Raw genomic sequence first — 17020 nt, forward strand, 5'->3', positions numbered from 1 at the left:
ATTAGTACACGTATTAGTAAATGTTAGTTTCAATTAACATTTAACTAAGATTAATAAAAGATTAATAAATAAATCAACAAATGCAGTACCTCAAGACATTTTTTTGTTCATGTAAAATATACCGCATGTTCTCGACTTGTTACATTTATCTTTAAATTAAAAAAAAATTACCCCCTTAATATTGTGGCAGTTTTTTTCTCCATGGTATCGAAAATCGATATTTTTCAAGGTATCGTATCGAAGTTAGAAATTCCAGTATCGTGACAACACTACTAGGAACTATACTCTCATTCCGGTGTAATAATCAAGGAACTTTGCTGCCGTACCATGGGTGCAGCAGGCGCAATGATATTACGCAGCGCCTGAAAGTAGTCCCCAACTATATCATAGGCTACTGAGCTGGGGACTACTTTCAGTGATTCAATGATCTATGCTAAGCTAAGCTAAAAGTGCTACCGCCAGACCCGGAGATCGGCTGAATGGATTCAAAAACGGTAAAACTCAACTGTTTAACTCTTGGGGAGTTGTAAAATGAGCCTATTTCCAAAAAAGTGGAGTGTTCCTTTAAGGACTCATCTAACAAAACGCCCAGGTTCCATACACGTGAAGATCTAAACACTGATAAACTACCCAGGTCAAAGCTGGTTGCCTGAGAATTGCCGGAGGTCCCAAAAACAATCACCTCAGTCTTATCTTCATTTAATGATAAAAACTTTTGGGCTAGCCACAATTTAACTTCCTCTAAGCATTTTAGTAAGGAAGTAAATGCAGAGGGATCATTTCTCTAGATAAGTAGATCAATTTGGGTATCGTCGGCATAAAAATAAGACACCCCAGTAGTTTGTTTCTTCAGTTTTGATGAAATTTAGCATTACATCACATGCTCACCAATGGACCCTCTAGAGTGAATGGGTGCCGCCAGAATGAGAGTCCAAACAGCTGATAAAAACATCACAATAATTCACAAAATGAATTAACGTCTTGTGAAGTGAAAAGCTGTGTGTTTGTAAGAAACAAATCCATTATTAAGGCATTTTAACTTTAAACTGTCACTTCTGGCCTAAATATGAGCCCATGCAGATGCTTTCTCTCGTGGAAAGTTCATCTCCTTCTCTCACATTAAAATCCACCAACATATTTGTTTAGAACTGTATCTGTGCATAATTCTGCCCTGATTCAGAAGAGACAACTTTTTTACTGGAGAAGCAATATTGTGAATAGAGGACTCATATTTTATCTAGAAGTTAAAAACATCTTGATAGATTTGTTTCTTACAAACACAGTTTTCACTTCACAAGGCATTAATGGATGGACTGGAGTCATATGGATTACTGTGATGTTTTTATCAGCTGCTTCAACTTTCATTCTGACGGCACCCATTCACTGCAGAGAATCCACTGGGGAGAAAGTGATGCAATGCTAAATTTCTCCAAATTTGTTCTTATGCAGAAACAAACTCATCTAAATCTTGAGAGGTCTAAGGGCCAGGGGCACAGTTCGCACATTTTTTCCTTTAATTACATTGTCTTAATGATTCATAAAGGTTCCTCTGCCTACGTGCAGCGAGTATGTAACCGAGTAACGTCAAGCTCGCATCCGTGGCGCCCCTAAGCAGGTTTTACCTCAGCGGCCTGTCATCGAGGATACAGGTGCTCATCAGACCACTGAGCTCCTTTTGTCCTGTGTGCCATGATGCCGAGAGCGAACATGATACAGGCTGCGACAGGGATCGTGATAGGGCTTCTGGTCATACATCCCTTCCTATGTGTACGCAGGGCCGTGTTTGCTGTCATCGGGTTTCTGGGGGGGTCAGATCTGTCTGTCAAGCACCGGGGTCGAGCCAGGGAACTTTAACTCTCCATGAGCCTGTCTGTGTGCAGCGGAGAAAGGCTTTGCCGTGCTCCTGTATGATCCCTGTTGCACAGCACTGTGGGAGCCCTGCAGCTGCTGCAGTCATTCTCCGGGCACGAGCGAAGAGGAGCATCACGCTCCATTTCCCAAGAGCCCGTTCCCTCTTAAAAGCACTTCAAAAATGGGATAAAAAGTTTAAAAGACACCAAGAAAATCATCCTATATGGAAGCTTGTTTCTGCCATGAGATAAAAATAAATAAATAAAAAAGGGAACTGCGACTTTTTTTTCCACAATTATGAGTTCAAAATGTCAGAGTTGTGAGACAAACTGAGAATACTGAGAAAAATTTTTTAATTCTGAAGTTAGTTGTGAGATATAAACTTGCAATTCTGAGAAGAAAATTCAGGATTGTGAGATATGAGCTCACAATTGTGAGGGAAAAAAAGACAAAATTGTGAGACAATGTCAAAATTACATTTTTATTTGTTATTCCTTGGCAGAAAAAGAAAACTGAATTGCGAAATGTGAATTCAGAATTCAGAGGGGGGGGGGGGTCTAAACTTCTAAATGTAAACTCAATGTAGAGAATTAAGAATAAAGTCCAAAATCTGAGATATAAACACAGAATTAGGTGAAAAAAAAAAAGTGTAAAAAAACTGACTTCTGACTGAATTATGATTTTTGTTTTCAGAATTGCAAAATATAATTGCAAGAAAAAAGTCAGAATTGTTCAATTAAAAAGTCATAATTACCTTTTTATTTGTTTTATTCTGTGGCCGAAATGGGCATCTATACCCTAGCAAATGCCATGCTGTGTATATATATATTTTTTTTACATATACTAAGACAAATATAATATGTGGTATATATATATACTGGCATGAAATTTAAATTTTTTTCCTTTCTCTTCAAGCACTGTTATATTTCTCTGTGACGTCTTTTGAGAAAAAACTACAATCAACAATCAAAGCTCACTTGTCTGTTTCTTAGAGGCCTCTATTCATTAACCTGGTGGGGAACTGTGTGTGCGTCATACGTGGCAGTTTGGGTGGGCCACGATTCTGATTTAATATAGCGCAGCGCCACCACCACCACCGGAGCGTGTGTCTGTGAGAGAGCTCACTAAAGTAACGAGTCTTCTGTGCTAATGGCCACGTGATTCCCACAGATGCCTATCACACTCTTCATTAAGCCACATGCTTGAGTGGCCTTCTTATCTCTCATGACAGCTCACGTCATTCATAACACACACATGAGCCTAAAGAGACATACACAGACACACACCTCTCAGGGTTTAACAGACAGTACTTTTATGCCTCATTACTTACATTTACGATGTTGTTTTTCTATAAACTTAATACATTTTAGTCATGTACCAATAAGAATGCCAATGTGGACAGACCTGAAAGACATTCACTAAATGCATTTAAATTTTAGATTTTTATGTTTTAATAATTATTAATTTTATATATTAAGATATTAATTTTAATAATAATTACATTTTATATTTTTAAAAGTTTGATTTGCTAACAAAACCTGCGTTGTATACAAACACACTTTAATTGTAAAATTAATTTCAAGAGTAAACTAACATTAATAATTTAAAAAAATACAGCAGTCCCAGTTCAGTAGTTTTTAAATATCAGTTTGAAAATTTGAACCATACACAAAGGCAAAAAGAAAATCTGACAGGATCAGAGTAAAATTATTATAAAAAACGCTAGTAAAATGCTATTTCTAAACCTGTTAAAACATTGCAAAACATCTGCCTTTAACCATTTCATCTGGTGAAAAGAAGGACTTCCTGAGCAGCACAAACAAAGTCAAGAAAATTCAGGACAGGGCTCATGCGAGAGTGGGCGAGACGCCACCCCTGAAGTTAGGACCCTTCTTTTGACACTAATGATTGACTTTTCCCCTCCTGTGAAATGCGACTGACGTCATCATAGCTGAAGCTCAAAACAGGGGGTGGGGGGAGGGGGGCCGGTGGAACGGCTACATTTTATTAGCATTACATTTTCACAGTGAAAACTTTGAATAGAAAAGGAAATGTTTGTAATATTTAGGCCAGTTCTTCCAGAAGTTCAGGTTTCTGCACTGTAGTGAGTAACAGCGTTTCATAGTTTTGCCCTCTTTCAGTGGGGTTCGCTCACAGCAGCTAAACACACAGACCTTCCTCTGTAGCCACCACTGACGTCAGCAGTCACCTAGCAACAGTCTTTCGGTGTAAAAGCAGCAGTGCTGACACTGTTTTCAAATAAGACAGAAACAGAGTGAGAGAGAGAGAGAGAGAGAGAGAGAGAGAGAGAGACAGATGGTAAAAGTAAGAAAAAAATAGACAAAAAAAGAGGAAAAAGGAGGGCAGCGACGCTTTTAAGATACTTGTGTTTCAATGGCATAATGTCACAGTAATTTAATGCTTCCTCAAACACACACATTTATGGAGCTTTATATTTTTAGGAAAAAATCAGTTCGATTTGATTTAGCTAATGCTTTCCGTGCCTTCACAGAATAATGTACACACTTGGGACATTAAAATAAAATTATGCCCCCCCCACACACACACACACACTTAAAAATAAATAAAATACTAAACATAATAATATTAGTTGTGTTTCCAAAACCAAGTATTCATACTGGAAATTACAGTATTTAAAAAAAAAAAATAATGATTTAGATTTATTTTTACAGAATTGTGTATTTATTACAGTATTTTTTAATAAAGCTCTCAAATTTTAATTGTCAAGTGTAACAATTCAAGTAATAAAAAATAAATACAATCTTGCATGCCTTTCATTCTCGTGCCAAAGCCAAGTTACAATCGGGATCTTTACGTAAATTGGACACAGGCTTCCCGAGCTCAGTAACTCACCCATGAACTCTACATTCGACCCACAATTCCCTCCTCCCCGTTGGACCTTTCCATGTGTTCGTCCCCCCCGCAGCCAGCTAAGCGAACAAACAGCTTTTTCAAAATGCTGGACACATACAAGGATCAACAAGCTCCTTGTGGACTTAAGAGCTACTAGGCCACCTTAAATGTTTGAGTGTCTGGGAACCTTATGGTGCAATAAACCTTTCACGATAAGCCATGCAGAAAATCCCTGGGCCTACTTAAAACCAATGAGATGTGCTGAGTGTGTGGCTAATATAAAGAAGGAAGGTGTGCCAGACGTCCCCTGTTCTGACCCGCGGGTCTCCTATCTTACTTTCGACCCTGTTCACTAAGAGAAGGTGTGAACCGTCACTTCTACACTTCCAGGAAAAGCCACTTATCTCTCAACTGTTTCCATTAATGTCCCCAATACATGGAGACACAAAGCACTGCATGGATACGGCGAGCAAGAGTGCACACACACACACACACACACACACGGCTGTGGAGAAAGTGTGAAAAGGCCAGATAAGAAGCTGGGAAAATGAGGAACAGCCAGAGTACAATTTGACAAGAGTTTGGCTCGGACGGCTTGTCCTCAAATATCCCTTGTGTGCTAAAATAATAAGATTTATCAATGTTAATCATGTCAATCACATGTAATATATTAAAGAAACCACTGCTGAACTTGTCTGAAGAAATACAGCAACTGGATGAGACATCAAGACTAATTAATAGAAATGATGCACATATGTGGACAAGGCGGTAACAAGAAGGGAGAAAAAAACTCTACTGCAAAAAAAAAGAAAAGAAAATGTAGTATTTAAAAAAAGAATCAAATGAAAATGTGTTTGATAAAAAAGTAACACACCGTGTTAGTAAACCTGACTAACGGCAACACTTCAGCGCGTTAAGCAACCGCTGCTCAGCTTGGCTCAACCAGCATGAAAAACTAAAGAGCTGCAAGCTAATTGCTGGTGATCATGACGCAAACGGTTTCCAAGGTAACCCGAGTTTTGGAGTAGCCGTTCCAGCATTTCCTCATCTGTTTGCACTCACACCAGCAGGCTGACAATGCACTCGCTGCATCCTGTTTCAGGCTGCATACAGAAATGCCGCTGATCTTGGTTAACCCCTTCCTCCTTAACCTGGAGAACTGCTGCGCGCTACAGTAATTACTCACGCCACAGGTGCTGTTAGGATCGTGTCGGGTGGAAGTCTGGGAAAAAAATAAATAAATAAGAGGGGTTTTTGGGAAGTAACAGAGAGGAACAGCTGGTTTAACGTTACGGTTCTTTGTGTCTACCTTCAAATGCAACAGACAACTTACGAACTGAGAGAGATGAAAAGAATGCAACTGAAAGCGTCAAGTGTTGAAATATTCCAGCTTGGCACGGTTCCTGGCACAACAGCACACATTTATCTACTGCTCCCCTCAATAAAGAGCACATTTCACATTAAAACCAGCCGAACACATTATTAGATAATCAAACAGCATTACATTGTGAATGCACTGTAAATCTAGCTGAGACGAAATAAAGAGCAATTTTTGTAATAGTATAACTATATCAGTTCATTATTGTTTTAACTAAAACTTCAATAGATAAAAATTATTTTTAAAAATAAACAATTCAGAAAGTCCCTAATTTAATTGTGTTAATTTCATAACAATAATAATAGTAGTAATTTGATTATTATTAAATAAGTGTTTCCGGCTTAAAGATCATTACTCGTGTCGTCTAGCCCCTGCTCCTCATTTTAAATTTGCGACTTGGGTCAGGGAGAGGATTTGTGTAACCAATGTTAACAGATACAACACACATAACCACCAATTTATACATGCTGCAGAGGAAGGCAGTCACTTAATCCTAAAATGTGTGAATAGTAGTTACATTTCCACATTTCAAGATTATCCCCTTTCCAACATATACACACACACACACACACTCACCATACCAGTCCATTCAGAGAATGAGACCAAAACCTCACTCGCACTCCAATAATGGAAATAGATCACAGCGCTTCATCTCACACATAATAGGGCCAAGCCTCCCCATTCTCTTTTCACTTGTTTTAAAAGGCATTCTCAGAGATTCACACCCTGATTCACATCACTTCATCTTTTTCATTTATGACTACAAACTACATTTTTGAAACATTATGCTGTCATTGTTTTTCAAGCTGTAATTTTCATTTAAAGAAAAGTATTAATATTGAAACTATCAGACCTCTGCGAGAGAACACACACACACAACGGTTTGTCATGTCTCCGAGCGCTCGGTATGGACGGAGTGTTCTCTACTCTGATCATGCCGTTGAGGAGGCAGTCAGTAAATTGTACATGGCAATAAGTAAAACTTGGCCTTTTTTTCAGTAGACATACTCTCATACGTCACCACTTAGTGACGTCAATGTTATATCATTCCACATGGCATTAGTGCAGGAGAACGTGACAGCTGAGAGGAGCTCCACCGCCTCACACACACACACACACACACACACACGCACCTTTTCTCTCTCGCTCGCTCTCTTTGCTTTATATTTAAGGGTTGCTTAGAGGCATTGCTTGCCACTATATGACCACAAATACATGAATTTGAATTACTAAAAGAATTAAAGTCATTTAATTAGTAAATTAAATAATTTGTCTGTTGCACTGTTGATTTATTTGTGTGTACTTAATGGATGCAAGATGAAAAATAAATAAATCAATAAAAATAATTTAATTTGATAATTTTACATAATTTGACAATTCAAAAAAGACAAAACTGCTGACTGCACTTACAATAACACCACACTATCTGTGTGACAGCCTTTGTCTCTTACTATTTTAAGTCCTCTGTATTATTACAGTAAAGCACAGTAACAGCTGATGTTTCAAAAATCTCAATGAGACGTTATGACTGTGGCACACACCATGGCAGAAGGCCATGTAATACCACACAGGCTTTTTTCCTTTAATACACACACACACACACACACACACACACTTCATGTTGATGAGTGACTGCAAATGCTCCTGCTTAATCCAAAATAAAATTTAGAGACTGAATCAGAGCTTGAAGAGCTCCAGCTCTCACGGATAAACACACTAGCACCACATTCAGCAGAAGAGAACATTTCAATATATTAAACATAACAACTAATGGGTGAAGCATCAACTTTGCCAAAGCAAGGTAGAAAAACATTCAAATAAGATGTATGCGTAACAAGGCCTTTATACCTAATGAAAAGATGCACTTATGCTATTGCTCCCTTTTTTTGGGTAGCTTGCATAAACCGATGTTCGGATGATGATGTTTTACTGTGAATCTCCGCACGCACTTTCACCTCACTGACACCTCATCGGCGGTAAAATGTAAATCCCTCTCATCAAGTCCAATGAATTATGAATTGTCAGTCTCGCTGTTCTTTCATAAATACATAATATGGAGTGCTTTCCAAACGTGCCACATGCATTGCTGGGGATTCCCGGCCCAGGACATCTCCCACATTCAGGCATCGCTTTCGCAAAAGTGATCTATTCATTTTCAACTGAGCGAAATTATTGAGAGCACACATGGCCTCTCTCTGGCATTTGCATTCACACACACACAATCACAGGCCTTTAACAGGTCATCAATTCATTCAAATCATTCTCCTGACAAACCACTTTCACACACGTACATATACACACACTAAAAACCTAGAAATAATTTTCACACAAAGTGAATTAAATGTGCAATTTTGAAGTAGAAAGACAAAAAACATAAAAATCTTACATTATTATATTTAAATTCTAATTATACTTATTATTCTTAAATATACTCCAATAATCTTTGTTTATAAGTAATTTCTTACAGTGTATATAACTAAAGTCTTATAATTTAAATTCTTAGTTCAATGAAGAAAGATATTCCCGAAGAAAACAATGCAATGTTTTGGTCAGTTCTCATTCATACCATTGCAATAATTTGAATATGAAATACACGCCAGCTGTGAAATTCCCATAAATTTCTAATTTCGATAAAACAACAGCATGACTAAGAATAGCGGTTTCTCAGCGGATTGCACTATAATGGAAACACTGTCACAATCAGCATTAAGCTGTTAAACAAACTGTATTTCATCAAATAAACATTGGTCAGTTTGTAGAGTTTGAAAGATCCAGCCCCGTGTGACAGCATTTTAAACTTTCGTGACTTCAGCATTACTTATGTATGTCTAAACCTTCTGGGCCCTCACTTATTGTTGGCGTGTTGAAAAAGATTAGCTGAAACCTTACCTAAACACAATATATTAAACCTCCCAGAAGCTGGCAAAACTGAAAATAGCTATGAGCCAAGTAGTGATTGTTCTCATTCTCTTCGCTTTCATGAGGTCACCAACATCACAAAATACCCAAAACTATCTACAAACCCATATGGCAAAACACCCCAGAGACAAACAACAACTGCCAACTTCACAGCTTCCATATCAACATGAGCCACTAATAGCAAATGACCAAGCTACATTCCAATCTGAATCATTCTGATAGCAACAAAAAGCAAAATTACACAAATGTATTTTCTAAAAAAAAAAAAAAAGTTTCTAACTAAACTTTTATAATATGTGATCACTTGTCATCAATTATGACACAGCATGTAAATATTAATTATTTTTTACTTTAATACTGCAGTACCCTTTTTCATCAGCAAAGGTCAGCGCTGTTCATCAGTTTACATATAATTTTGCAAAGGCCGTCATACAACAAATAAACTTTATTATTATTAGTAGTAGCGCTTTAAAATCGATTAATCGCTTCCACACATACACACACACACACATATTCATATACATATATAAATATATGTAATATCATAATAGCATCGCAATGTTAATCATGGCAATAATTTTTAAAAAATGCCAAAAATTTCAAACAAATGCCACAAAAAGCATCACTCAGCTGGCTAAAACAGTTCTGCCTTATAGTAAGGAAATAAGGCAGACAGTACATTTACTACACTTTGTCACTGAATGTACAGCCAGCCAGTCATCATCACAAAATAACCCCTGCTAGTGTGATCAGGACCCTGAAGCAGAGAGGACTCATATCACACCTTATTAAATAAATAAATAAATATGTTGGCATCAAATGCTGATTAAATATTTTTATCTAACTTGTAAATTATCTTGCATTAACATTCAGCCTAGCTAAATGACAATACACCCATATAGCAACAATATCACATTCGAAGGGCTAAATATTTCCTTTGTGTCTCTTTTGGGACTAGCATGTATTTTTGTCAGAGAATATTTATATTAAAAATATAAGATTCAGTAGTTGGAGTTAGTGCTTTGAGACACTACATGGCACTAACTAGCTTGAGTTGATATGAAAAACAAGAGTCCACAAAGTGACGAAACATGAAAGCAGCACCTATATGTTACCATGGGCAACAGTGAAATATCCAGCTTAGCTGCTCTGTGCCACAATTGACCAATAACTGACCACACCAGTGATGCTGCTCATGATGGTTTTTGCTTGATGCTGATTAACGCACGCACATATTAATTCGAGGCTGTAAGCATTATGGCTGTTATGCTGACTGCTGCATTTTCATGAACTGTATTTCCACATGTACGTAACTGACCAGCTTACAATGTGATTAAAGTGCAAACAGATTATGCGACACGATTGGCTGGTCATGTTGGGTTTCTCTGTGCAATTCTTTCTGCATTTTCTTCAATTGCTCAGCTTTTCCTTCACCATGCCCTTTATCAGTACAGTATAACTAAGATGTCTGACAACATAGAGCAGACCCCATGGAATGGACCTAAAAAATGTCCAGTGTCTTTTATCTATCTTCAATGTGTCCACTGTTTACTCTTAATGATAAAGAAATTAGAATGATCACGTTCAATAAACAATATACATTAAATCATCCGTTTGAAATGTTAAAATAAAAACATGTACACTTATTTGCATTCTGTTTGCTACTGCTCAAACTTCTTCATAGTTAAGTACTGCCTTGAATTTCTAACTACCTTCTAAGGTGATAAAATTAAAGATGTTTCTTGAGTAAAAGTCTAAATATGCATCAACAGAAAAAAAAGCATGTTTTATACAAATTAAGCATTTTTATAGATTTTGGAAATAAAATTTTAAATAGAAATGTATTATGCAATTCCTCCTGATTAACCAGTACTTTTTTGGCCTTAACAAAAACAGATTTTTCCAATCCATGATCCAATAAAACAACCACAACTTCACCTGATCTGCAAATAACTGCTTCTTTTTGTATATATTGTGTGTGTGTGTGTGTGTGTGTGTGTTATGGTCATAACTCGAGGAGCTAAATTCAATTCTAACTCTAAAATATATGATAATGTATAAAACAAACCAAATTCCATCTAATTGCATTATTTTAGCTCAACTTCTATGTAATAAAAAAAACAAAAAAACAAAAAGGAACAAGACATTGTTTGCTGCTTGGCCCCTAGCATCTCTACAATATAATCCCCGCTCCATGTGCTATGCTAAATGTGACTGGGCTTTGTTATGATTATCAACTGATTTAAAGATCCAAGCCACATAAACATCTCAAACAAGCTTGGCTACCTCATATAGTGGTCCATCTTAAAAGTGCCATAATCCTGCCATCAGTTCTAAACACAGCTCAGGCTGTGACGAACATTGAGCTGAAAATGCAATGAGTCACAGGTGGCTTGAAGAGAGGACTGGAGCCGTTTCGCACTGTGTGCAAGCACTGACCGGAACAGCATGCAAAAAAAAAAAAAGAAGAAGAAAAAGAAGAAAATAGAACACTCACTCACACATTAAGACCCTGTCACGGGAGAAAAACTACATAGCGCCCGTAACATAAAATAAATAAATGTACATTACTTTCACACAGCAAAGGGTTTATCAGCAGAACAAAATAGGCTAAACTTGTGTTTACTTCAGATTGCCCATGACGTTTTTTCACAACTGATAATGACTGATAATAACCTTACACTCTAATGCTTTCGAGGTCTGTACATGGAGAATGTGAAAAAAGAATATAAAAACATTTTAAAAATATATATCCAGATAAAAAAAAAAAAAAATAAATAAATAAATATATATATATATATATATATATATATAAAAAAGTTTATTTTGTAGTGTACACAACAAATATTGTTTTAGGCAGATCAACTTCACTCAGAGTATAATACATTTACTAGAGCTTATGTATATTTTTACTAAAAGTAACTTAACCATAAAATATATTATTAATATTGTCATAATTTATAATAATATCCATGATAAATTTGAGAATACTAATACCAATATAATGCATTCCATAAAATTAAGCCCAAGCAGCACTTTGAGAGGGAAAAAAAAATCTAAACAAGATTGTGTGCGAGTTTGAACTAAAGAAAAAAAGCTTAACCATCAAAAACAGTCAGAGCAAATCAGAACGAGAGACTTGTCTCTCATGTCATATGACTCAAACTGAGAAAAAGATTGAAAAGTTGCACAAAATTGAAAATTCAAATGCAAAAGTAAAATTTAAATATATTTGTCTCAATAAGCACCAACTGCTGCAATTCAAACTAGGACAAGATGGAGTTCAAACTTAGCAAATTCCAGTTACTTTCTTTCTAACTTGATATTTTGTTCCAGGTGTCCTTACAGATCCCACGTGAGGGAGAACTGATGCTACTGCTCAGTAAGAACAGGTGTTCGCAGGTCAAAATAACGTCTGAAACTGGTCATACTGAAACTGGTCATGCACAGTGCACTCATTCAAAGCACACTCAAATCACTTGAAGCACAAAGTGAATGGCCTTATGTCCAAGCAAGTAGAGAAGGAACTAAATGCTTTATAATTAGGATGAAAACATGCATAGCTCCAAATTTACTTTATATTTTATTATAATATATTTTTGTAATTTACTGAAATGCTGCCTTTATGTATATACAGAAACAAGTCAGGATGACTACATGAAAACCCAGCACTGTGTGTCAGTATATTTACTTTGCCGCACAGGTTTGATGACCTTGAATTTAGTGTTTAAACATGACCCTTTACCCTTGGCTGGGGCTAACTTTTTGGGCAATGTGGGCTTTACGTTTAAAAAAGATAAAAAATAAATAAAATCAAACAACTGCAAGCACCATATCCTACTCAATGAACTAACAAAGTTTCCATATTTATACAACTTAGATAACAAACTGCATGTGTCTAAAAAAGTTAAATAAACAGTCTGCTAATTTTCCATTATCTCACACACACATAACATAAACCAAATACTTTTGTTAAAACTTTTCACTTCACACTAGAATGCAAAATTAGAGCTAATCAAAGCAAAACATGTAAAACCTTATATACTCTATTTACAGCACAGACACTGGGACAAGCGATGCCCCACTTTTCAAGTGTTTGAACCCATGATTAATAGTGCAAGTTGTTTCACTTCAGGACGAACAACATTTTGAGCAGCATTATAAGAGTGCTGTAAACTGCATGAATAATGTCTTGTGGGTGAAGAGTAAATGTTTTCCTGTAGTACTGAGAAAAGGCAATAAGGAAATATTACTATGATTGTAATTTTGTAACTTGTTAAAAAAAGGATCAAAAATATTTTACAGGACACATGTTCATCTTTAAAATAAAACTGAATCAGACTACTGGACCAAAAAAGGGGATATAACCAAAAACTTTACATAGGCCTAAATGCAATTTCGAATCCATCTGAAACATCCCGAAATATGCTCTGTGTTCACTCTAAAATACCATACAAAGTTAAACTGAAATGTTTAGCAAATAAAGACAAGTTCTCACCCCATTGCAGTGAAACAACCAAACCTAAATAAATTTGGAAACTAGGCAACAGGTGACTGGCCAAACATTAAGACCTGGACCAACAACAGTGTATAATACTATCACATTTATGATATAAACTCTGTGGACAATCGCTGTATAAGACGTGTGGTGTAGTGTGATGGGGTATCAGCAGTGTGTTTAGGATGGCAATGTACACTCTTTTTTTGCAGAAATGCCATAGAACATGGTTCCCCAAAGAACCTTTCAGTGAAGCATTCTTAAAAGAACCATTTTTCTAAATATGAAGAACATTTTAAACCTTTTTTCCACTATAAATAACTTGTTGTTTAATAGAAAAGTTCCATGCATGTTAACAGTTCTTCATGGAGCTACACATGCAAATAAAGAACCTTTATTTTTATGAGTGTATGTGGCCTTTTGGAGAGTCAGAAGTGTGAGTGTGTGTATCAGGGGTATGATGATTTGCGATGGGTTTTATAGTGCATTTCAGGAATGTGATGGCATATATCAAGCGGTAACTGAGTTGACCGACTGCTGAAAGCCCCTACCTGTTCTCTGGATATACAGGGCAGAGAAGGTCTGCGGGGCATCTTACAACTGCCATAATAACTGCTGGACGTCTCTCCCAAAGACACACAGCTGGATCTTCTCCTGGGTCTGATGACGGGAACTTTCTCCTCCGCGTTAGGGATCCTGCCGGCCGTCTCTCTCGGTGGGTAATAGTGATCGAAACAGAGCGCCAGCAGAGAGCCGGAGACCCCCGCCATACACGCCAGCACCGGCCTGAGGTACGGAGACAGGCAGCCGAGGCTGGTGAAGGACAGCAGCCACACCAGGCTGGCGAAGACCAGGATCAGGACGCTGTGTTTGAGTTTGAGAGTGGGGATGAGAGTGAGCAGACCCACGCAGCCCAGCACAAACAGCAACCTGCCCATCATTTGCATCTGATGGTGCTCCTCTCCCCACTGCAACAAGCGCAAGACCATCAAATCCCCCAAGTAGCATGATGCTGGCAAGGACAAAAGCCAACATCTGCTGCTTTCCCTCTTCGTCCGCCTCAGGTAGAGGGTGAGGAAGAAATACGCGCAGCCGATGCTGAATAAAGGACTGATGGACTGAGAGAAATCAAAGAGGAAAGTCCGCAGCTCCGAGACGCCGTGTTCACTCTGAAAGCTCCTAGAAATGAAGCAGGAGAGCGCCAGGACTGCCAGCGCTCCCACGTAGAGAGCCGAGCCGCGGAATAGTTTGGACTTGAGGATATCCTCATTGCAAAACCTGCAGACGTAAAATAAAAAGCCCCTCGGATGGTCTTGTTTTAACGGAGTGACGCAGCTCTTCACATAGCCGTTCCTGAAGCTCTCCGCGCTGTTTGCATTGCCAACAACACCATCGTGCTGTCTGATTTTACTGTGCAAAACCTCTCCTTCCTCCCGCACAGCCATGTTGTCCTCCTTCGGTGCGCTTTAAACTTTCATTCCTCCGAGATAAATCCTCTGCGTGTCAACGTTTCACTACATGACGGCAAACGCGCTCCATGGTCACTCAAACGTGCTCAGGCATTTTGGCCAGGAGGAAAAGAGGCTGAAATGTTGTTGTTTTTAGCAGACTCGAGCTCTATGTCGCCGTCTAGGTGCGACAATTTGTAACAATGACTAGAGCGCGAGAGACACGCGCGCGCTCTGCAGCGCAGCAAAGCCGCGCCGCCTTAAATTTATGTTTGTATCTTTCATTTCTGGTCATTTTTTTCCTAGCCTTAATGCGGTTCCTGAACAATACTAAAGAATGCTGAAGTATATCTATATGTGGAAAATATATAAATATATATAACTTAAAACACAGCATATTTGAATCCTATGTGTGAGTGAGTGTATCCTATAGCCTAATTAACGTTAGAGTCGTGGGTATGTATGCATAAGTTGTCTTTATTGTTTGTTTATATCAACGATTGTAGCATATGATTGAGCTAAGTCACTAATCAGTCACGTAAACAGACTAGTTTTTACTATAGTATCTTCTACGTTTTCGGCAACAGGCCCTTTTGGTTTCAATGCATAAGCACCACAAGAGGTCACTAACACTGATATTATGTTACAGCTGAGTTATCAACTGTTTCTTACCATGGGGATCCCAAGTCTTAGCTGGCTGAGGAACCCCCTAATATTGTTGTTTTATTTATAACACTGTATACTAACTCATCATTATTATATTATGTTAATTTTCTCATTGAATTTTGGATTCTTTACAATGTCCTCTATAAAAGCAAAATCAACCAAAGATGATATATGAAGAGTTCATTTGCAAAAACTCTGTTTTTAACTATTTTCAAAAATCAAGTTTTTTTAATTGTGTATTCCAACTAGTCTCATTCAAACTGCATTTGGGTTATTTTGATTAAGTAAAAATAACTAAAAAAAAATACAGCTAACACAGTAAAACACAATATGATTTTTTTTTACATTTTAAAGTTATCTGTTTTTGCAAATAAACTTAATATATTTTTTGAAAAATCTCTCTTATTGCAAATCAATCTGTCCACAGATCCCTGCAGTACCTTTAAAAATATTTTGTTAGAGTATTAGGCTATATATATACTTTTTGAGCATTATTTTAATTCAAGGTTACAACTTGAGGACTTTTGCTTTTGTAACATTCCTTGGTAAAACTGAAGCTTTTATTTTATTTTAATTTTTTTTTTTATCTAACTGATCTAGAGATTATAAGACATGTAATATAAAGTAGAAAATGAAATTGGCCCATGCTCCCTTTGTCTTTGTTCAGTCAACACCTTTTCCCTTTCCTAAAAAACGTTATAAAGAGGGAAAGTCCCTCCCATGCCAATGCTTCAGGTAAAAAGAACCTGTATTCTGAACAAAGTTGTGGCCTTTCCTTTCAAGCGTGAACACAAAGGATGTTTTTTAATGGTCTTAAGATGACTCACATTTGTAAAAAGATCCAGATATAGAAGTTTATGAAAATGTAATATATTTATTCCATATTGACGAGCAAGAACAATTCATGCACTTGGCTGGAAAATTGGTTTGAAATTGTGGTTCTCGTATTATGGTTCATTTATGATCTCAAATGCTGGAGACTAATGCTGGTTCCATAATGCATTGAAATTGACCTCATTTACTTTACTTCTGTGCTGCAATCCCCATAGCTATCTTAAGAGCTTTTCCATGATTCCAACTGCACAAGTGAAGTGCTTGAGTAGACAAGTCAATAAAACCACCAGTCATTCTCATGTGAGGATCACACTAATGTATCTTCCAAGCTTTTATGGAACTGGTAGAAAGCTGTTCAGCAGGAGGCAATGATATTATATGAATAAACAAATGTATATGTAATGTACATGTAATGTAATACTGTGTTAATTTGAGGGTATGAAGGTCTTTATTCATTTTTACAGTTTTTCCCCCTGTATTTTGAATTACATATATATGTATTTTGATTTGTTACAGGAAATGTCTATAAACTGAATGAAAAAAACAACAACA

The 17020-nt window shown here is 37.1% G+C and overlaps 1 protein-coding gene across 1 annotated transcript in view; it reads right to left on the minus strand.

The window, feature by feature from the left end:
• The window catches only part of LOC306872886 (cGMP-inhibited 3',5'-cyclic phosphodiesterase 3B-like), a 55889-nt gene extending 40716 nt beyond the window's left edge, over nt 1-15173 (minus strand). Inside the window, exon 1 of the mRNA XM_079421792.1 lies at nt 14072-15173. Coding sequence (XP_079277918.1) covers nt 14072-14965 — 894 coding nt within the window. The 5' untranslated portion in view covers nt 14966-15173. The remainder of the gene's footprint in view (nt 1-14071) is intronic.
• Between the last annotated feature and the right edge of the window lie 1847 nt (nt 15174-17020).

Source organism: Barbus barbus (genome assembly GCF_936440315.1).
Source record: "Barbus barbus genome assembly, chromosome: 1".
Taxonomy (NCBI): Eukaryota; Metazoa; Chordata; class Actinopteri; order Cypriniformes; family Cyprinidae; genus Barbus; species Barbus barbus.